General features: G+C 46.4%; 1 protein-coding gene across 5 annotated transcripts in view; it reads right to left on the reverse strand.

Annotated features, from left to right (window-relative positions):
- Positions 1 to 12,859: 12,859 nt before the first annotated feature.
- Positions 12,860 to 24,208, reverse strand: part of DCUN1D4 (defective in cullin neddylation 1 domain containing 4) — a 29,150-nt gene continuing 17,801 nt past the window's right edge. For all 5 annotated transcript variants that reach the window (XM_032955175.2, XM_032955177.2, XM_032955176.2 and 2 more), the window contains 4 exons: positions 20,003 to 20,111; positions 18,862 to 18,966; positions 17,767 to 17,869; positions 12,860 to 16,791 (listed from right to left, as the gene is read on the reverse strand). In XM_032955175.2, the coding sequence (XP_032811066.1) occupies positions 16,736 to 16,791; positions 17,767 to 17,869; positions 18,862 to 18,966; positions 20,003 to 20,111 (373 nt within the window). In that variant the 3' untranslated portion in view covers positions 12,860 to 16,735. The remainder of the gene's footprint in view (positions 16,792 to 17,766; positions 17,870 to 18,861; positions 18,967 to 20,002; positions 20,112 to 24,208) is intronic.

Raw genomic sequence — 24,208 nt, forward strand, 5'->3', positions numbered from 1 at the left:
AGATGTTAACTACCTCGCCTGGTACACAGGAGGTCGTGGGTTCGAACCCGACCCTGACGCCTGCTGCTGCTGTGTATTTGGAGTTTGCGGTGTCTCTCTCCCCGTGGTTGCGTGATTTTTTTCCGAGTCCTCTGGTTTTTCCCTCCACGTTTAGAATCAAAATGCGTTTGGAGTATTTGGCTGCTATACATTTTCACGTCATAAGCCACTTTCGTGAGCTGTCATTTGTGATAACCAGGTCGCTTTTGAAAAAGAGCTATATATCTCAGTGGGGCCTTACCTGGTCCACGGAAGCTTCAAATCAAGGTTTTTCCTATTAAGAAATTGATTTATAATGGGGTTTAGCGACCATCAATGGAAGCTGGACTTGATGGACGATTTTGCGGCTGGGTGGAACCTGTGGGCACACCCGATGAGTCTCATCCGGAAGGTTGCGAGCTAAACTCCCGGTCGGCGGTCAAAGAAGCCAAATGTCTCAAACGGAGGGCCGCTTCGTGGGAAGTTAACGGCGGCTGTTCTACGGATGTACTCACTCCCTGTCATGGGAATGTCGAATTTTCACCACCGGCTCATTCTCTTAGATTTGTGACCGAACGTTACTTTGTGGGACGTTAACAGTGATGATCAATATCTATGGGGCCCCCTTTTTTTGTCAGTATCAAGATGGCGAGAATACAGGAGGTGTTAAGATTTTGATTTAAGGCTTTCGTGACTGCAGGGATTCATATTCTTGGTTCTTTCGGTAAAGTCACCACGTAGAAGGGAACGATTCATTCTGCCTTTGGCTGCCAACCCGTCGCGTCGAGCCTTGGAACACCGGGCCCATCGTCAATTTGAGGCTGGCGACCGTGGCAACGACGAGACAATCTATTGGCTGAACAATTCCGCGTGCTCCCATGCTAATTGAGCAACTGGGCAGCGATCACCTCCACCGGTGGCCCTGCGTCCGTGCTATAAATTCCACGTGGCCAAGGCAGGATGAGCCAGTTCCCCCCCCACCCCCAGCCCTCCACGTCGGACGAGGCACCGTTGAAATCCCCACAACGTGAATCATTAAATGCCCGTGAGTAATCGTCCGCTGCTGCCTATTGGGCTTGGCCCCTGAGTTTGGCCCTCTCGGTCACTGGGGGTTCTCTTCCCAGCGCACACACACACACACAGAGAGAGAAGAGGTTGTGTAAGAAATGAGAGACACAAACGCCGCGTGAAATATGCCCCCGCCGTCGCCAGAGTGTGGAAGGGGACTGGCTCACGGGATGCGAAACGACGCCAATAATAAACATTGCGGTCGGAGCACGATGAATCCGCCGGGTCGAGATTTCATGGATTCATCCGCGAGTGAATCGCGGCTGCTGCTTGCCGCTGCCGCTGCTGCCGCTGCTGCGGGTGACACCCCAGCAGGCGAGGTTTCACCCCTTTAACAATTTTTATTTTACCAGTTAAGGCCCACTGAGCGATGTAGCTCTTTTTCAGAAGCGGCCTGGCCACCACAATATGATAGTTCAACAAAGTGGCCTATTGTCACGTTGACATTTATAGCATCCAACGGCTCTAAACGCGTGTGGGCGATTCTCAATGTGGAGGTAAAAATAAACCGGCGGACCCGGGGAAAAATCAACGCGACCACGGGGAGAGAGAGAGAGACCGCAAACTCCAAATACACAGCAGCAGCAGGCGTCAGGGTCGGGATCGAACCCACGACCTCCTGCATGCCACGCGAGGTACTTGACATCTCCTGACCGCGGTGCCCCCCTTTAGCTGATGGAAACGAATGTGATGCATTGCGTGTGATATTTAAACAGCAACGAGCAAAAATAAGAAAATCCCCCATACAGCCTTAACAGACTGTAGGGGCAAGTGCTGTTAGCGAGCAGCACCTATGAAGGCCGGCACGGCACACGAGGGAGGTGGGTGGCCAACACCACGCCCGACCGCCTTTGTCTCCCCAGTGACGATGTTTACACACCGGACCAGGTACTCATTTGGAGCCCGAGTCGACCTAGGAGAGGCCCAGGACCGGTCCCGATAATCGTCACTTGGGTGTTGGCCGTGAGCGGGAATCGAACTCGGGTGGTCGGGTCCGTAGCGCAGCGTAGCGCTAACCACTGCGCCACCGCTCCTCCGCCACGAAGACCAACATCCCCCACATCGCCTTTACCATAATATTCGGGCAAGTGCTGTTAGCGAGCAACTATGACACACGCACAATGAAGGCAAGCCAGTATGTGGGATCACTTCGAGCGTGAGTGGTGTTTGTTGTTTGACGGGGGGGGGGGGGGGGGGGTGTAGCCGGTCAAGCGATATTTTAAAACGTTGGAGGGGGGAAAAAAAAGTTGCACGGTCAAGGCAGACTTCCTCTCCAAACCCGGCACGTGTTTATATATACATACATCGCGTGGGCGCGCTTTGAAGGCAGAGTGGGGCAAGGTCGGAGGGCGGTCCCTCCGCTGCACGTTGAACTTATTTCGCGCCTCCAATCAGCACGGCCGCGCGTACTGCGTACGTACGGTGCGTAAGAAGTTCACCGTAGTGGGGACGCACGTGGCTGACCGTGCTAATCGGAGGTGCGGGGGGGGGGGGAAGCATAACACACGGGACACGACGAGGAGTTCTCAAGAAATCGGTCTTTCATCGAGATTTCAACGTGGATGGCTCTCAGTGGCTTCCAGGGAATATCAGAAGAGCGTTCCAGACGGCCGCGACTGAAAGTGCGCGCGACGCGGTGACCACCGTTTACCGTTCGACGGCCGGCCAAAAGCCGCCGCCGCCGCCGCTGCGATGATGATGACGATGATGACGACGACGATGACGAGCGGAGTTCGCGTGATGATGTTTCGTGCTCCGAGACGAGTTCAGCAAAAGGCGTTGGGGTTCATTTGTGGCAAGCGCGTTGCGCGTGCGGTGAGTTGCGACCGTTCTACGGTTCCACGGATTATTTCCACCGCCCGCTGTGGGTGGGTGTGTATGAGGTGGCGGTGGGGCTGGAGAGATCTAGACTCTTCTTCGGGGGCTGGCGAACCGTGCAATCGCTCGAGCGACGCGGAGTTGGATCTCATTCTCAGAATCCCCAAGTTCCAATTCATTTAATTGCCTTCTTCACCGACTGCGGTTTCCCATTCAAAGGCGACTTCACCCGAAATGACGATTATGACTTTGCGTGCGCGCGCATCGAGTGTGTGTGGAGCGAGCGGCGGTGATGGGGTTAGCGCGCCGCTCGCGGTCAACACCAGTGACGATTATCTGACCCGGTCCTGGGCCTCCCCTAGGTCGGCTCAGCCTCAATTGAGTACCTGGTGCGGTGTAGTAAACATCGCCACTGGGGGACCCAAAGGCGGCCGGGTAGTGGTGCTGACCCACCCACCCCCTCGTGTGCCGGCCTTCACAGGTGCTACTCGCTAACAGCACTTGCCCCCTACAGTCTGTTAGGTCTATGCGGGGGACCTTTGTCTTTGGTGCTGTACTAGACAGAATGACACGCGCGCTGCGCCGTTACTTGCGTTGCATTGCCGCGTGCGTCACGGCTGACACGCGGCAATCGGCAGTGGCTGCTTCCTGTGAGGAAAGGATAATTCCCTTGTCAGTATTCACAGCACACGGAGAGCGGTAAAAATGCTGGCATATGCATGTGATTTTTTTTAGATGCGCGTCTTGGACTCGCAAGCCCATGGTGAGATATGTGTGTGTGTGTGTGTGAGAATCCACGTGCGTTCACTTCCCGAAAGTGCATTCATGCAGCATTGAACATGCTTGTCACATGCGTCGATTTTTATCGGATTAATGCGCGATTAAAGCAGCTCGTCTGCCGCAGCGAGATGGATTGTTGCATTGCGCGACTGTGAGAGATGGTGACCTCTTTGAGTTCACTTCATTCAGCTGTGGATTTTTGGCTGACCACTGAACAAAGTCGGTGGTTCAGGCGCTTTCAGATGCGCTTCTGCGGCCGTCTGGAACGCTCTTCCTTCCGTTATTAACGAAGCCACTGGAGCTATGCGCTTTTAAATAATCATCTAGATTGAAAACACACTTGCTAAGATCTGCTTGTTGCGTTCCGTTTTGTTGTCCTTCCACCTCCCCCCCCCGCCCCCCGCCCGTACCTCCGACGAGCAGGGTTGACTACGTACCGTGCGAAAGAAGTTCAACATCCATACATCACTGCTGCTGCTGATGATGATGATCGAGGTGATTAGTGGACAAGCGGCGAGAGAGCTTTGCCCGCTCACAATGCGCGACGCCAACGGAGTCTGCAGAGCCAACGGATTGTAACCCCAAGTAGCGTCTGCCGGGAATGACCGAAGCACCTTCGTGAGTTCACCACCGTGGGAAATCGTCCCAAGTGCAACGTCCAATCCGGGAATGAAGTCGAAGACTTAACTCTATACAAGAATGTTTTCCGTATGAAAGTACGGCATGATCATGAACGGTGACGGAGCGTGGTTGGTGTGGGCCCTCGTGCGCTGAATTAAATTAAATTTCCCCCCCACCACCACCACCCTCTTGTTGTTGCCCAGTGAGAGGACCGCTCCGATTGGCGAGATGTTAGCTACCTCGCCTGGTATACAGGAGGTCGTACGTTCGATCCCAACACTGACGCCTGCTTTATATTGGTAGTTTGCGTGTCTGTCTCTCTCTCTCTCATCATCACGGTGGCTATGAGATGTTAACTACCTCGCCTGGTGTACAGGAGGTCGTACGTTCGATCCCAACACTGACGCCTGCTGCTGTATATTGGTAGTTTGCGTGTCTGTCTCTCTCTCTCTCTCATCATCACGGTGGCATTGAGATGTTAACTACCTCGCCTGGTATACAGGAGGTCGTACGTTCGATTCCAACCCCTCTCTCTCTCCATGACCGTGTGGATTTTTTTTTCCGGGTCCTCCGGTTTTTTCCCTCTACATTTAGAAACGCGCGTTTCGAGGATTTGACCGCTGTACATTTCCACACGATGAGCCATTTCGTTGAGCCATTATTAGCGATGGCCAGGTCGCTTCTGCAAAAATAGCTATGTAGCTCAGTGGGCCTTACGTGGTGAAATAAAAAAATGTCGAAATAGTTCATAGACCCTTGGGACCAAGTACAGTTACACTGCCTGCACACTGGATAGCGACACCAGTGGTCATTCAGGAAAGAGATCATGATCCTCAGCGACATGTGTCAGAGATTACACCGCACAATTTGTGTTTAACGAGCCCCAAAACGAGGAGAGGACCTCACATGCGGTCGACCAGCAGCGATGACTTATTTGGCCCGCGTGTGGGAGCAGTGAATTGTATCGCTTCCCAGACAAAAGACAAAGATCCCCCGTATAGCCTTAACAGACTGTTGGGGCAAGTGCTGTCAGCGAGTAGCTATGAAGGCCGGCACGGCACACGAGGAGATGGGTGGCCAGCACCACGCCCGGTCGCCTTTGTCTCTCGAGTTCCGATGTTTACACACCGCACCAAATACTCATTTGAGGCTGAGTCGGCCTAGGGGAAGCCCTAAACCGATTCAGATAATCGTCACTCGTGTTGGCCGTGAGCGGGAATCGAACACGGGCGGCCGAGTTTGTAGCGCGGCGTAGCGCTAACCGCTACACTACCGCTCCCCACTTCGCTTCCCAGACTCACAGCAAACAAGACAGAGGTCCCCCGTGTAGCCTTAACAGCCTGTGGTGGGCAAGTGCTGTTAGCGAGCACGTGCAGACACCACACCTCGTTGAACCTCATCTTCAACCAACACACAGATGCCGACCTTAACACTCCTAAGCCCTTTTTTAAAAAAAAAATTCCCCAAGCCCACATCTCAGTTTTCCAAAGAAAACCTAATTGTACTCTCCCAAATCCCCAGTTGAACGTGTCTGCAAAAATTCTGCTGAGGTTTGTGGGGGTGGTGGTGGTGGTGGAGGCGCCGGTGCTGTACGTGCAATCTGGAAACACGGGGGCTGCACATGAACATTCCCAGGCCAAGGTTTATATAAGCGGCTGCAGGAAACTGCTGATAAATACAGAAAATCTTCGCGAGCCACCGCTGGACCTGCGCCGAACGGCAATAAAACTCGCTCGTCGTGTTGCGGATGCAAAGGCTCGGCATAGCACGACCAGTCCATGGGTTAACACAGGAATAACACGACCAGTCCGTGAGTTAACACAGGAATAACACGACCAGTCCATGAGTTAACACAGGAATAACACGACCAGTCCATGAGTTAACACAGGAATAACACGACCAGTCCGTGAGTTAACACAGGAATAACACGACCAGTCCATGAGTTAACACAGGAATAACACGACCAGTCCATGAGTTAACACAGGAATAACACGACCAGTCCATGGGTTGATACAAGAATAATACGACCAGTCCATGAGTTAACACAGGAATAACACGACCAGTCCATGAGTTAACACAGGAATAACACGACCAGTCCGTGAGTTAACACAGGAATAACACGACCAGTCCGTGAGTTAACACAGGAATAACACGACCAGTCCATGGGTTAACACAGGAATAACACGACCAGTCCGTGAGTTAACACAGGAATAACACGACCAGTCCGTGAGTTAACACAGGAATAACACGACCAGTCCATGAGTTAGCACAGGAATAACACGACCAGTCCATGAGTTAACACAGGAATAACACGACCAGTCCATGAGTTAACACGGGAATAACACGACCAGTCCATGAGTTAACACAGGAATAACACGACCAGTCCGTGAGTTAACACAGGAATAACACGACCAGTCCGTGAGTTAACACAGGAATAACACGACCAGTCCGTGAGTTAACACAGGAATAACACGACCAGTCCATGAGTTAACACAGGAATAACACGACCAGTCCATGAGTTAACACAGGAATAACACGACCAGTCCATGAGTTAACACAGGAATAACACGACCAGTCCGTGAGTTAACACAGGAATAGCACGACTAGTCCACGAGTTAAGACAGGAATAACACGATCAGTCATTGAGTTACATAGTAATGCCTCAACGAGTCTCAAGGCTCATTCGCAGAATGTTTTTTTGTTCTGGGAAAGTACGAACCGATTTAGAGTTTTTTTTTGTGAATGAAAGCAGCGTTGCGATATTATCTATCGGCAGCGCGGTATAACGCGGATTGACGATCATCTATGCGGTGGCTGTTTTGAAAGTGTTCCGCTTGTGATGACACGTGTGGTATCGACGCCTTCCCACACTAGCGTGCGCGTGCTGAGGATTTGGCCAAACGGAAAGCACAGGACCCTCCTGGAAATGGGTCTTGAGTCTCGGTGAGGCTTTTTTTTGGGTGGGGTGGGGGATAATACTTATTTGGGTACGCCAGTCAACAGAATAGTGTCTATTTTTGAGTTTTCACAAATTGCATTGGGCTGTTACTTCACACGCACTGCACAAGGCTTGAGAACTGAACATTCAAACAACCTATAAATACAGATAGTCCCCGACTTACGATGGTCCGACTTACGATATTTCGATCTTACAATGGCGATAGCAATACGACAAAATTGTAAAATATTTAAAATTTCGCGCGGCAGGCAAACGCAGCAGCGTACGAGGTACGATATTGTACGTTGTTTTTTTTTCAGCAGATAGGATTGTTTCCTGAAAAAACTTTATATTAAATTGCAATTCATATAGGTAGGCTAAGAATTTACCTTGGTTTTGTTATTTTACATTTTACTGTGCAATACAGTATTATAATTAATTAATAAATACATACAGTTTTTAGTTGGTCTGTTTTGCTAAATTATCACCATTCTTTAAAACTCCTGGGTAGGCTAGGCCATCTTCGACTTACGATATTTTTGACTTACGATGGGGTCGTCGTAACGCATCTCCATCGTATGTAGAGGACTACCTGTATAGTACTGCATAATTGGAATGCTGCACCCATTTGTACCCTCAAGGTCCCTAAGATCTGGGGATGGAGATCTTCTCTGCATTCCCAGGTCGATGTTTCGGTCTATGGGTGACCGAGATTTTTCTCGTGTAGCCCCCGGGCTATGGAACGCTCTTCCACGAGATATCAAGGATATCCGAGTGTTTTGGACATTTTAACATGCGCCTTAAAACTTATTTATACTTTATCCGTTTATTAAACTTTTAGTTAACTTTATAAATGATTCTTAAAATGTATTTATGAGTGTCTGCTGCAGCTGTGTCCTGTACAGCGCTTCGAGATCCTTGACGAAAAGCGATGTCAATCTTGATTTAAGGTTTTCGCGACTGCGGGAATCCATACGCTTTGGTTCTCTCGGTAAAATTCACGTGGAGTAGAAAAAATAAACAGATCACAACGTTTCGATCGCCACGCAAGCAATCGTCTCTCGCCTGCAGGCGATTGCGACTTTACCGAAGAACCAAAGAGTACGGAAAGCGATATCTAAATGCAATTATTATTACTTTCGTTTCACGCAGAAGTAGAAATTGTCACGTGGAAATGAGCAATGAAGCAGCGCTCATCTCTATAGGGAAGTGCAATTCCGATAGGGAATTACACCTCTGTATAGGATGGTAGTGGAGCGGTGGCGCGGTGGACAGTGGATTGCGTGATCAACTGGACAGTGAAATACGTTCGACTCCCCGGGCCAGGGCGAGCTAACGTCAGTGGCGAGCGATGCCTGAACCGGTCCTGGGCACCGGCTTCACCATACTTCACCACGCTGACCAGCGTGGTGAAGTATGGTGAAGCAACTCACGTGATCGACACGTGCGTGGGGGAGGCCCTCATCCAGCAGTGGATTGGCAAAAGACTGTAAGTGAATAACAGGAGATCGTTTCCTGAAGGGCAATCTCAATCATCAACTTGCCTTCATACACCAATGATAGGGCTTACACGTGCTCTGGGTGCCATCAGCTTCACACAATTAATAACAAACACAAGGTCTGCTCAAAGGTAAGAACGGGACGGCGCTGCCATCACGTGGAGGAGTTGGTGAATGTTATGCGACCGCGCACAAATGTTTCCAGCTATCGGACCCGGGGGATAGTTGCAGCAAACGCAATGGAATGCACCGAGTTGGCCCGTGGCCGCGGTTGCGCCGCTAAAGGCTCACGCTGCTGCCTTGCTGCACGCGCTTGATTCTCTGCATCCATCACCTTACATCAACAGGAAAGTTCAAGGCTCCCCAGCCCTTCATTTTTAGGCTCCGACTCCATGACTTAGCCCCCAGCCCTTCCGGTTTAGCCCCCAGCCCTTCCGGTTTAGGCCCCTTCTTTTCTTTTTTTATGCCACGCCGCCTTCGTCTTTAGCCACCGCCCGTTTCTGTTTAGGAACGTAGCGGTGGGACGCATTCACAACCACCATCGTCGCTCTTTGAGCCAGAGCATGAGAGATATGACCCACACATTCACCGCATTGTAGATGTGTCTCGGACGCGCACAGCGTTCGTGAAGTACTGCATTGAACGCCTAAATAAATGGCGCTATGATTGGGAACGTTGCAACATGTGCTTTTGAGGCCAGTTCCGGGACATTGTCTCAGCACGTGTTCCTTGACCTGGGTCCCGTGTAGCCCCGGTCCGGGGACTTTTAAGGACTTGGCTCGCATTTGAAACTTGGTCAAGTATAATTTCTCGTGATGATAATTTTCGTAAAATGTGTAGATATTGACCGATTGTTAAGGTGAATATAAAACGTATTTATTTTCAAGATGGTGAGGTTAATTAGAGCTCACTTAATAGTTGCGTTTAATTTTGTTTGGCAGCTTCCATTCTGCTCGCGCTAGTCGGCTCGGGGCAGTGGTTCCCCACTTGTGTCCGGACTACTGATGGTGCGCAAGGCTGTGGGCGCTGTAATACGATAAAAGCGGACACTGGTGGTACGGCGTCACACATGGTGAGATGTTAACTACCTCGTCTGATATACAGGAGGTCGTGGGTTCGATCCCGACCCTCGCGCCTGCTGCTGCATATTTGGAGTTTGCTGTGTCTCTCTCCCTGTGGTCGCGTGGATTTTTTTGCAGGTCCTCCTCCGGGTTTTTCCCTCCACATTTAGAAACGTGAGTTTAAAGCATTTGGGCAACGGTAAATTTCCACGTGATAAGCCACTTTGTTGAACTATCATTTGTGGTCAGGTCGCTTCTGAAAAATAGCTATATAGCATCAGTGGGCCTGATGTGGCAAAATAAAACATAGTTTATAGAAGTGGTCCGCGGAACCCGTGCGGGTACAACAATTTAGAATCATTTACATTTTGAAACATCATTGGTGCATAGTGGTGGTGCCTGATCAATGTTGGGAGGGTTGAGTGTTACATGGGTCCAGAAATATCGGGAACCCTTGGCCAAGAGGCCTTACCTTGGCCTTGTGGCTCTGGCCTCAACCTTACTCTTAGCCTTGTGGGTCCCAGCCTTGCACCCAAGATTGGAGAGTTCAGAGCTCACTTGCTTCATAAACGCACCTTGCCTTTGGACATCCGCCAGTAAACGCTACAAAGGTGACAATGACACAACCCAAGGTTATGTCAAACCACACGCATTATTAAGCTTACGCTTTTCTTTTCGTGCAAATTGTTTTTCTTTTCTATGCACCCTGTTGTCTCTATGGGCCCATTCCGAGTTGGACAAGTTCCAACTGAGGTCCTTCTGTCGATGCATTCATCCCCACACCCCTTTGGCAAACCCACACGTGCACAACCCTGACTAAATCCCCAGCCACCTGGTATAATAACTGCACCGTGGGAACTGCTGATGGCCACAAAAACTTTTATTTTATTTTTGCACACACGGTCTTGCCATGCAAGGGATTCCAAGACATTATTACAACTGCACGCGTTGCCAGCTGCATGGAGGTAACATTGGAAGCGAACGGAATGTAATGTATTGGTGTACAGCATTGGTAACGTCTTCCAAGCAGGCCTTCAGAAAATGATGCGTTGAGGATACCTTCTTGGGTTCTATCGGAAGTCAGAGACGTGAACTAAAACTCCCCACGTCTGCGAATATTCTTCGTCTTTTTATTTGACTTTAAAAATTACAGGTGTCGATGCCTCCTCCGTTACCAAGAATGGATCAACGTTACTGAAATGGGGCGCGTCTCAGCCATCTCATCGTGGTCTCCTCCGTGTGTCTCACGCCTGCGGTGCGGAATGTTTGCAACTGTTGGCAGGGTGGGGGGGGGGGGGCAGGCTCTGAGCCGGTGGTGGTGGCAATTCCATCGCAGAGTACTTACTCACTTCGTTAACCCTGAAGGGATGACGAGCTGAGCAAGTTTGAGCCGAGACAGGGCTTGGAAGGGTTGACCCCCCCCCCCAGTTGTTGTATTGTACTTATATGCTCTCCACCACCAACCCGCACTGACCAGCCGGCGTGGTCAACTAACACCTATGAGACTCATACTCTTTGTTTTTTTCGGTAAAGTCACGTAGGTAAAATAAAACTCAATTAAATCACGACGTTTCGGAGGCAACACAAGCTTCCGTCTTCATGGGACTCGTCATCAGTAGATTGACCCAAGGCCGTAGCGATGGAGTTAACATTGGGGGGGACCAAATCTTCCAGGGTGTCTGGGGGTCCCAACCCAGAAAAATATTTAAATTTGAAAACTCATTTCCTGCCTAAAATAAAAAAAAAATCACTAACACGTAGGATGGACTTTCTATTTATTTTTTACAATAATGTCGAATGGTGTATTTTATTACATTGCTCTGTTTTTACTTTTTTACCATTTCTTGTTTCATTGTATGTAATGGCAGAGATTAGGGATTAATAAAGTACAACCATAACCACAATCATATCAACATAAATCTATGCATTGATGTATATGAAGACACGTCCAGATATTGTGGCAAAGGTTTAGCAAATTGGTTGTATTTACATAACATAGCAGTTTTTTTAATATATCAATCTATTGGGGGGGGGGGGGACATTCTGAGCATATTTGAATATTGTGTGGGATGTGTTCTCCCTCAATATATATTATAATTACGGCCTTGGGTTGACCAAAGGGCGGAACATGTACAAGAGACGATGGGCTGAGCTGAATCACCACCATGATGAGGACATCTTCTCGAGTAAAGGTCTGCAACCACAGCGCCACCTAGCCAGACCTGGGTGAACAAAGCACTATTCTCGCTTACACTGACGTTGTAAGTCTAAAACGCTTCAATATCAAATTTCCTTTCAAAAAAGTTATGCAAACACATTTTATTAGCTGTGCAAAAGTACAGTGAACACAGACTGTGACAGGCTCAAGTATTTGTTGTGTATAAATACATCGCACTTATGTATTGTATTGTGTACTTAAGTGTTACCTAATGTGGAATATGGTGCACTATTGTATTAAGGGGAATGCGTAATCATCAGGCACATAACTGGCTTGCATGGTCAAGGGATTGCTGAAATTGCACAGCTGTCAGCAATGCACAAAACTGGACATGTGAAAATAAGCTTTATAGCTCATCAGATTCCTTGAGTTTAAATATTCAGATTCTGACAACACCTTCAAGTACCATACATATAAAGATTTGCAACACACTGCACATTTTAACCCTGTCCAATTCTGACCAGACTTTGGTTAATTCGGCAATGAGGTGAGCCCTTGTTTTGTGCAAGTGTGCAGGGAAAACTGCTCTTTGTTGCGCGGTCAATTTGGCAAGCACCATTCACATGCTAACAAGTGCATACTAACGATGCCGAGACCCGTTTGGATGTTAAGTGGAGGTCTAATTTAGGAAGAATAATTTTACGTCTTAAGCAATGCCGGCTTGCGCGCCGATTTCCCAAAAAAATGTGTTTGCATTTGAATGCTAAGCAAAATGTGGAGCAGAACTGTAATCACACGCACACACCAGTAATTTAACATTTTACAGATAATTTGCACGAAACGTTTAATGAAAAGAAAGAAACACATGCAAACGTACAAATCACGCCTCGGCAAAAAGTTCGCTGAATGTTGTCCGTTTTTATTGTTTAAAAAAAAACAAAGAAAATTTTTAACAAAAATAGTAACTTTCCACAGATAAATGACAAGTGCTAAGCTTCCGAAAAACCACAACCGTCAGCATTGTATGGACGTCGACGCGTATTTTTGTGTTTGTACGACCTTCATTCATAGCTTCTTTCAGCTGCCATCGCTGGCTCGCGTTCGAATGCCTCGACAACGCCAGGCGCCTTGAACCCTTCGGCCGTTCGCCCAAAAAGGTCACGACCAAACGGTGGGGGGCCCACACGCTGCGGTCGATAAAATACATACCACTTTGTGGAAAATTAAGTGGTAGCCCGATGGAGTTGCCTGCCCCCCGAAACCACCATGGGAAGAGAGTTTACACAACTGGCTCAGGGCAGCAAACGATAGACGCACACTGTCCCTTATTCATTTGAGCAAGGAGTCACTTCGTCACAACAAATTGGGCGAGTCAATGGGTAAATGCTGCCACCGGTGGTGCGTCGCTACGACTATAAAACGAATGCTGTATCATGGGGAGATATCGCAGCATACAAGGGTACAGACGAAAGAAGCAATAGCTGTGAAAGCCTTCATGAATTAATGAATTGAGTCAATAAACTGAGTCAATTTATTGAGACTTTTTTTGTTTGTACATCAGAGCAGAAAATTGGATGCGATTTGACGAATCGTTACAATTCAGGGTCAGATTCAGAATGTTTTTCCTTTCTGGTGCAAAGTAGCATCTAGATTGATATAGCGATCTATAAACTATGAACATACCGCATTCATAAAACTATTATTTTTACACACAATACCAGATTTGAGTACGTACGTTAAATCTAGTTTTCAAAAGTGGTCACCGACACGGTCCGAACGTGGACATTAGAACACCATTCCAGTTGCCAGGGAACTCGGCTAATGCACGTTTTATGTCTATGCATTAATTTAGAATACACATCGATGCCCCACTCGCCCTGGCAAGAATCCACTGGACTGGGTGGTTCAGAATCAAGAACTTTAGCCCTGGAGGAACCTGATGAGCTACGGATACTTTTTTTCATTTACGGAGGGTTTCGAGCTCGTGTCTGCATGCGAGGACTGCCCTTCTGGCCCTCCTCACCGGTCTCTGCCCACTGCAGACGTCTCTCACCCCTCAGGCGTTATTGCTCCCCCCCACTGTATAGCGGTGCCCACGTGTGGGGTGGATATCACTTGGACACATCTCACCAGTCTCACCCGATGGCTCTAGTCCGTCTGTCTCTCCCATGATTCAGCAGTTCAGCGTCTCGTCACTACCAGGGCCAACTGGGTCAAGCCCGGGAGCGGTTTCCCAGGGGGTTTTTTTTGGGGTATAATTTACCCTTCCTATACTTTGCACTCCTATCGTGTTTTTGTATTGTTGTTGTAATTTCCTGACCCGCCCCTACTGGACATGTGAAAAAGAGATCCATAGCTCATCGGATTCCTCCACTATAGATAACAGATTTCGATTTCCACCCGCACTGCGGTGCGTCGATCACACCGGGGTGCCCATCCAAGTACAAGGGCCAAGAACTCATCCCGGGGACCTCCATTGGAGAGCCCCCTTCTCAGACTCGGGGGGGACCACTTGAAGTGCCGTGGATCCCTTTGGAACCGTACGGAGAGCCCCCAACTGCGCCATCATAGCCTGCACCCTCTTTCAACCGCCATACATTCACTCTTTGCGCTCTCTCTTCTCGATCATCAGTGACCAAGGCGCTGCGGCTACCACACTCCCCTCCATCCTATGATAGTGGCCTAAGCAGTGGAAGCCAAAACGCCTTAATACCGCAATATTCAGCTTGCGATTCACACTTGGCGCACCTCCGCAAACTCGCCGCCATCACCCACGTCACTGTTAGTTTAATCGTTTTTCATGCCCCTCCAACTTTTATGAACAAAAAGCACCCGCGGAGCGCAAAAAACGATATAGCTACCTTCCCAACGTATTTTCACACCACCTGCTCGATTTTAATGTATGAACTTCTTTCGCACCGTACGTAGCCAACTGTGCCAATCGGAGGTGAGGGGGAAGAACAACAAACTAAAACACAAAATGCCAAGGGCACGATTGCTAAAAACTCGCGGGCTACAGCCACTACTTCACTGACTGGACTCAATAAAATTTGTCACATCGAGCAGGGAACTTGAAAACACTTTGGAAATCGGCCATGGGGAGTCCATGTGGGTTTGGGGGTGGAAGGGAGCCCCCTACGCCTAAATGTACTTTTTTAATGAATGCATATGCAACACAAATCATGAGCAGAGTTCCGAGTGCTGGGCACTGGAGTGGTGTTCTAACGTCCACGTTCTGAGCGTGTCGTTGACCACTGTATGAAAAATCAGTGCGTGTATTGTAAGTGTAAGAATCAAATTTTAATCAACGAATTGTTACATCCTTGGTATATAATCTGTTACACGTTGGCAATTTATTTAGAAAGCAGAATATGTAATGTGGAAAAAGCAACACATCGAGGCCTTGCAGGTCAAAGGGGGCTGAGAGAGTTAACATGCAAACATATCCTTTACAAAAAAACTTTCCATCAGTGTTTTCACGAAAGATTATTGGTGGGTTTTTATTTACACCACTCTTTAATAGTATTTTTAAAAAAGTATTAACACTGTTGTTAATTTTTCGTTGCTCATGAACAAATATACAACACAGCTTGAGAGAATGGCTCATATCTAGAGTTCAGTACCGGTGAACATAAACACATCCAATAACAGAGCACATTTTATACAATTTATTTCTTTCTTGATGTTAAGATTGCCAACATTGTGGTTTACAAAGCCTTGGCAACTTTGCCATCGAGACTATGAACACGAAACTGTCTAAAGTATTGAAGAAAAGTGTCACATTCTCCCACATTTGCACTTTTAAACATTTTTTTTTGGCTAAACATATAAACAAGAGGAACACTGCAGACTTGAGGAACTTGTCAAAGAATAACGTTATTCTGTGCGGCCTGTCAACAGTCGACAAACGGCCACAAGTAAATCCATGGACATATCTGTACAAGACGTTTTAAGCATGGCTCCAAACACCAACGTACCCCCCCACCCCCCTCCCAAAATTACTAACAAACACAAATTTAAAAAAAATGTGATGAAAAATGAAATTTTCTTGCAATGACATTTTCTTTAAAGAAAAAAAGAGGCATTTATTTTTTCTCTTCAAGTTCTGATGAAGTATTTAACACGTAGCTTTAATAATAATCCACAAACCTCAAATCCTCAAGTTTTGTGTGCTCCTCCCAACAATTAAGTCATTGCATTAATTCATAATTGTCCATACAGCACTAAAGTGTGTTCAATGTCAATACTGTACTGCTAAATAATGGTTCAGGATGAATGAAAAACAAATACGCTGCAAAAAGCATGTTGCCAGTCAGTTAATTACTACTGTTTTATTATAATTTCAAAAATGTTTTCTTTTGTCACAGGTATACAGCCGTTTTGTGAGTTGCTTGCAAATGATAAAACATTTGCCAGACTCCAGTACAAAACAAACCAGTCATATATACAAGCAATGCTCAGGGTCTGTTGAAATGCATACAATGCTGAAATACAATACAAATGTGTACTGCACAAGGCGATCACAACAGTGTGTGCGTACGCGAGTGGGCGAGTTAGCGAGAGGCGGATGTACGGACTAGATAGCGAGAACTCACGTTGAATTTTCAAGTCTCTGAGCTCTGTATAACGTGTGTGCTCCGCATGCGTTAAACAACTGCTGAGGTGTATGGCTGAAGTATTTCCATTTAAGTGACGCGTTTTGGCTCCTGGAGGTGGGAGACGCCGATGTTGGGAGAGGAGCTGGAGGACGAGGCTGCGATTGGCTTCACGCTGCCTACGAAGGCTGCTTTCGCTTCTGCCAGTCTACAAACTCGTCCAGGAGAACTGGCCCTGATCATCACAGCAGAGGGGCAGCGTCGTAAACGCGGTCAGGTCACAGTCCACTCGTCGCTCTCTCCGGTTCAAGCAAAGTAGAACTCATTTTAATTGGCCGTGCAGGGATGGACATGCCGAGCTGAACCCTGACCCTACATTTAGGTCTGCAACCTTCCGATATTTCAGACAGATGCTCTAACCTCAGTGTCAATCAATTTAAAAATATAACAGTCAAATACCCAATTTGATACTAGTACAAAAGTACACAGCACCATGTCTGGATGCCTTTGTATCCCTGTTGCTAATATTGACCACATCAAACAAGGTATTAATCTAGGCTGAGTTAACCTGGGGGAGACCCAGGCCAGGGTCAGGTGAATCCTGACTAGGTACTTAAGTATGAGTGGCTACGATCAGTAATGACACACACACATACATTGTATCGTACTTATACCACATCAGTGCTCATGTTGATCACAATACACAAGGCACTTTTACAATCTATCTGCTAGGATCAGCGATTACATAGACATATAGTACTTAAACTGCATACATTCAATGCAATATTTTTACACTCCCGGCTCTGAATGAGTCTGTGGCTTCAGCTCATCTCCTGTGTGGCCATCCAAATCCAAATGATGAAAATCCCATCATTCTATACTGGGGGGGGGGGGGGGGGAGCAGTTTCTACATAGTGACCACTGTTGAATTAGAACAAAGTAGTACTAAATTAATTGTGCACAGAGGGTTGATGGGCTGAGCCGACCACTAATAATGCTCAATTGGGCTTCACCAATTAAATTAGAGGCCAAGTTCGTAAACTACTACCATGCATAGGAGAAGACATGGCTTAGTTCCTTCAACTCCAAATTCTTTAAAAATATTCCAAGGAAAAATAATGTCGTCTGGTTATGTGCTGAATGGAACAAGACTGTGTTGGCTCTAATCTTTCTCTTGTAAGGTTTGTGTATGAATGGCAGTAACACTCACATGCGCCATCTTCATCATAGTTTCCGAGGTCTGCATTAATAGTCCGGCTGAACTCCAGGACATTGCACCATTGATCCTTGTTGATCACTTTGTATTTGGATTGCTGGAAACAAAAACACATTGAACTTCATGTAACGAGGCCATGTACTGTGTAAAGACAAAAAAGTGATTCCTTGTTTAAACGATTGTGTGGTGCTGCTTGTGTGTTTACGGTCCTAACAAAGTGCTGGACATTTCCTATGGTGGAGGGCCAGTCTATGCCCAAGACGACCAAAGGATACATCCCACGGTGATACAAATTTTATTAACTCCAGAGAGATGAGCGGCAGAAGCAACCTCTGACCAGGACTTAAATGACAACATTATTTTTCGTATGTTCTAACCAGAGCTTCATTGCAGGCGATTGGCACGGTTGGCTCTGTACAGTGCGAAAGAACATGTCACGTAACATGCCACGTGTATATACAGTGGGGGGTTGTGATGTTTACTATGCATCGCTTGTCCCCAGTTCTCTCATTTCTGTTGTTTATCTCACTTTAATCTTGCTAATCTGTATCTATGTCGCAGAGAGCCCTCTCTTGGTGGGTCAAAGCTCGACAGCCACTCCAATACTCTTGGTAGGTCAGATGTGGCTCATAGAGCTAAAAAAAAAACCTGGTAGCATATATCACATTTCAAGTGTGCCCGCGCTTTTATATAAGAGTAGAAGAGGGCTCTCATTCATTGGCTGCCCCAAGCTAGAGGTGAGAATTCCACATTAACATGCAAGATCCCCATGTGTCCATAACACAATTTCTGTTGCCTTCTTACCAAGTGTAGCAGCCTCTCCACTTGTTGGTCACGTACGGTGCGAAAGAAGTTCAACAAGCAAACATTTTACCAACCCCAGAGGCATTACGGCAATGAGCCGAGTTATCCCTAGCCAGAATTCAAATTACGATAGGCCTTCTGGCTTTAACAACTGAACTACAAATTGCAATGCCTGGTAACCAACACATTTGGAAAAAAAACATTCATGATGGAAGCCACCAATCGTCCTTCAATCGAAGAGGCCCAACTTTCCCCATGGGGTGTGCCACCAGGGGAGATGATCACCTCCAGGAACTGATGGAAAGAGGAGAAGAGGGGCCAAATTCTGCCCAGCAGCAGGGCCAACATGGACTTGGCTGTGTCAATGTCCAAACTTCGCTGATCTTTGTCCTGTAGGAAACATCGCAATAAACGACTTCAAGTATGATACAACTATAGGACTCATTATTTGCAAAGTTGTTGCGGGAGAAGAGGCAGAATGTACGTACTGATGTTATGTGTTAAGATTTTCTTGCTGTGGTTTTCCCACCTGATGACGATCGCTTGTGTTGCGATTGAAACGTCGTGATTTAATTTATTTTTTACTTTTATACCTACGTGACTTTACCGAAAGAACCAAAGAGTATGGATCCCTGCAGTCACGAAAACTTCAAATCTCAATTGATGTTATATCCTTCTGGAAATCCCTACAGAAGTTATAACCTCCTGTAATGTTGGGGAAAGCCCCCGGATGAGCCATCAAACTAATTCCAGTGTCAAAGACCTTCTTTCAAGCTAAGGATGGTGGCACTCTACCATGTCACAAAGTGGTTTGCCACGTGCCTCGTCTTGTGATACATTTCATAAATGTATCCCTCAAAACATGGCTGGGACAAATCATGAAAGGACATTATAACATGTTTAAAATAACTAAATATATATTGATTGGACCATAATCATCATCTCACTATTCTGGAGGATTTTGTTTTATTTTATCCAGTTGAATGGAATTTGAAACCAAGGTTTTATAAACATTGGCTCAATACTCTTAACAGGAGCATAACCTACATCAAATCCCTTCGGACGACTCAGCCAAATTGTGCACTGTGAGGTGTCTTAGTGTAAAACCACAGGAACCTTCATTCAACATTTTATTTCCAATTGCCCTCATTTCCATAGGTCATGGACTACCTTGCTCAATGATACAAGTGATAATCAACACTCTAAATCACAATCTCCTTAATATTGGTCATGTTTGCGGAGATAAAATACAGGCAAACACGTATACTTCGAAAGACTAATTAGGGATTATCGTTTTTTGCATACGAAAGATTCCAATGGCTGAAATAATTAAACAGCAGGGTCGTCTCCCTTTTGACAATATTCCTTTCAAAGGGCTGCCATCATCAGTGCCTCACGACGAGGGAGCGCATGGGACAAGACAAACCCTAGCGAAGTCGAAGGCATATCTGTAGATCTGCTTGAAGGACACGGGATCATTGAGAAGCGAGCGTAGGTACTCGAACTTTCCCTGCAGCTTTTCTGAGCTGTCACACCTAAGGGGAAGGCAAAGGCACATTGCGGCAACAACCAATGACCACCAATACGTGAACAAACAGGCGAGTTTCACAACCAAATAATTAACTGAAATAATACATTTCCCAAAAGCGTGTGTTTAAGCAGGCAAACCCAAAGCCAGTTTAAATTTGTTTAGTCTCATTAGCAGGGTGTACAAAGACCAGAGATGTAATTATATATATTTTCTTAACCTAGGTACCATTGTGGAATTACAATATTTGTGAATGCATGGAGTTAACCAACTTGTAGGAATATAAACAAGGCCTTTCCACCTCAGTGTCTAATTTCAGGTACAATCATCGTAACATTATGCAAAATGTATAACGACACATAACCGAGCTCTCACGCAACACCTACTCTGTTTTTCTCCATCAAGACTGTGTATAGTCACGTGATATAAACGTACAAGAACCAGTATATCAAGGGGTAGGAGCACGAGACTTGTCGAAGTATTTTTTTTTGTCCGTAACAACGAATTAATGTCTTTCTACAATGCTCGCTGTACCCAGAAGGACACTCTTGTGTTGCCCCTATACACTGGAGCACTCAACGTCCTTCGCTTTGGACACAGGCACACGAGCCAAAACTAAAGACGCAAATGCATTAAAAGCCTCTGATAACAGAGGACAAAACCCGATAGACCTAACGCCACACAATGAGTCTAGCGTACTGTCACTATTGAGCACAAGTCACATCTTCTCATGCATCGCATGTCAACAGTGTTTTTTTAGCCACGATAGATATTTTTTTTTCCTTCCCATCTGCCATCGGAACAGAAACAACCGTACGAGGTGGATGACAACAAGCCAAACGCAAACCAACTGTTGGTTCTTGGAAAGCGATCGGCTTTGTCTGACTTATGACCTGTACAAAAACGGAAACTAAATCCCTGCAACATTTAGTAAATTATCGTTCATTTCCACTGTTCTTGACATGCAAGATGATGTCTACAGCAGACAGAAAGAGGGCTATGCAGCATTAATTTGCATTGTATCTTCCTATTATGGCTGTGGAAATGTTCTTAAGCTGGTAATGCTTATACAAATGGCAGCATGTGCTCCACTTAAGAGCGGTGATCTTCACATTTAATAATTTGAATATTCTAGATGTACTTAGAAATGACTCAAACCCATATTCCTGACCATGCTGTACAACAACACCCAACATTATTTGCACCTGAACTGGTTTCTTCGAGGTTGTCCCAAGCTAGTGATGTCATCAACATCAATGGGGGGAAGCAAAATGTGGCCAAGTGTAGCAGCCCTGGCCATACAACTTCTCTTCATTTACAAAGCTGGCCCTAATAGCTGTTTGCTAACGGGCACTTGCCCGTGAGTCCATATGGAAATGTGGGGTCGTGTAGAAGGACGTGCATGCCAGCAGTGGCCAACTGGCATCTCACGAAGCCGCATGCAGTTCTTTAATCCACCACATGCGGCTTCGAAAGCGACATAATGTAGAACGCGCTATCACAGGAACAAAGAAAAATGAATGTGTCCCGTGATGCGCAGAAAACTATAAAAACAATATAAACACTTATATACATTGAGGGAAAAAAGTATTTGATCCCCTGCTGATTTTCTACGTTTGCCCACTGACAAAGAAATGATCAGTCTATAATTTGAATGGTAGGTTTATTTGAACAGTCAGAGACAGAATAACAACAAAATCCAGAAAAACGCATGTCAAAAATGTTATAAATTGATTTGCATTTTAATGAGGGAAATAAGTATTTGACCCCCTCTCAATCAGAAAGATTTCTGGCTCCCATGTGTCTTTTATACAGGTAACAAATTGAGATTAGGAGCACACTCTTAAAGGGAGTGCTCCTAATCTCAGCTCGTTACCTGTATAAAAGACACCTGTCCACAGAAGCAATCAATCAATCAGATTCCAAACTCTCCACCATGGCCAAGACCAAAGAGCTCTCCAAGGATGCCAGAGACAAGATTGTAGACCTACACAAGGCTGGAATGGGCTACAAGACCATTGCCAAGCAGCTTGGTGAGAAGGTGACAACAGTTGGTGCGATTATTCACAAATGGAAGAAACACAAAAGAACTGGCAATCTCCCTCGGCCTGGGGCTCCATGCAAGATCTCACCTCGTGGAGTTGCAATGATCATGAGAACGGTGAGGAATCAGCCCAGAACTACACGGGAGGATATTGTCAATGATCTCAAGGCAGCTGGGACCATAGTCACCAAGAAAACAATTGGTAACACACTACGCCCTGAAGGACTGAAATCCTGCAGCGCCCGCAAGGTCCCCCTGCTCAAGAAAGCACATATACATGCCCATCTGAAGTTTGCCAATGAACATCTGAATGATTCAGAGGAAAACTGGGTGAAAGTGTTGTGGTCAGATGAGACCAAAATGGAGCTCTTTGGCATCAATTCAACTCACTGTGTTTGGAGGAGGAGGAATGCTGCCTATGACCCTAAGAACACCATCCCCACCGTCAAACATGGAGGTGAAAACATTATGCTTTGGAGGTGTTTTTCTGCTAAGGGGAGAAGACAACTTCACCACATCAAAGGGACGATGGACGGGGCCATGTACCGTCAAATCTTGGGTGAGAACCTCCTTCCCTCAGCCAGGGCATTGAAAATGGGTCATGGATGGGTATTCCAGTATGACAATGACCCAAAACACACGGCCAAGGCAACAAAGGAGTGGCTCAAGAAGAAGCACATTAAGGTTCTGGAGTGGCCTAGCCAGTCTCCAGACCTTAATCCCATAGAAAATTCGTGGAGGGAGCTGAAGGTTCGAGTTGACAAACATCAGCCTCGAAACCTTAATGACTTGGAGAAGATCTGCAAAGAGGAGTGGGACAAAATCCCTCCTGAGATGTGTGCAAACCTGGTGGTCAACTACAAGAAACGTCTGACCTCTGTGATTGCCAACAAGGGTTTTGCCACAAAGTATTAAGTTATGTTTTGCAGAGGGGTCAAATACTTATTTCCCTCATTAAAATGCAAATCAATTTATAAAATTTTTGACATGCGTTTTTCTGGATTTTGTTGTTATTCTGTCTCTCACTGTTCAAATAAACCTACCATTAAAATTATAGACCGATCATTTCTTTGTCAGTGGGCAAACGTACAAAATCAGCAGGGGATCAAATACTTTTTTTCCCCTCACTGTATACACTTGGCTGCTAGTTACAGGTTTGGCCATCCCTGATGTATGCAATCACGCTTAAACGTTCGTCTACAATTTGAACACCCTTAAAAGTGCCTCCTCTTTTGCTTACCACAGCAGTTAACTTATTTCGGTACGTGAACATCGTAGTTGTACGGGAAGTAGCCAACGTGACTGTGCATCGCGACGGTGCTCATGCCACAAAAGCAGGCAGTGTTCCTGACGTGCGTGTAATACAATCCACTCAGGCTGTAACATTTTGTGTTCCCAGCCATGAGTAGATACCATTTATCATGTATTGACCACTTAACATTACTCCCTTACCCACCAGGTTCACCCTCGCACTGTTGGCCATTATTACTATTAAGGAATCTTAAGCAATGCCTTATTATTCAGACGTATTGGTAAGAGGACTTCCATTACAAAACATCCAAGCATTTACAAAGAGGCCAAATTGTTGCAATTACTATCATTATAATATTGTCTTACAAAGAGAGCTTGTTCCAGATGTTAGGCACCTACATTCAACTGTGTGTCATGTCTATACTCTACTCTTGGTAACTGTAGCCATAAAGGGGAGCCTAATACATTTTTTTTAATAGTTCGGTTATGGTTAAGTTTCAACTTCACAATTTATGCATAACTCAAACACAACTGCCTACACTTGCAAGTTTTGACATGTGGTCTTTAAGGTCAACTTACAAAACGACCTTACAGGCTCACTGGTGAGACAAAGAGCCCCCCCCGTATAGCCTCAACAGACTGTTGGTGCAAGTGCTGTTAGCGAGCCTCTTTGAAGGCCGGCATGGCACACGAGGGGATGGGTGGCCAGCACCACGCCCGACCGCCTTTATCTCCCCAGTTGTGATGTTTACACACCACACCAGGTATTCATTTGAGGCGGAGTCGACCTAGGGGAGGCCCATCACTGG

This window comes from Petromyzon marinus, chromosome 16 (genome assembly GCF_048934315.1).
Source record: "Petromyzon marinus isolate PM22_M1 ecotype Great Lakes invasive population chromosome 16, UKy_Petmar_22M1.pri1.0, whole genome shotgun sequence".
Classification (NCBI taxonomy): Eukaryota; Metazoa; Chordata; class Hyperoartia; order Petromyzontiformes; family Petromyzontidae; genus Petromyzon; species Petromyzon marinus.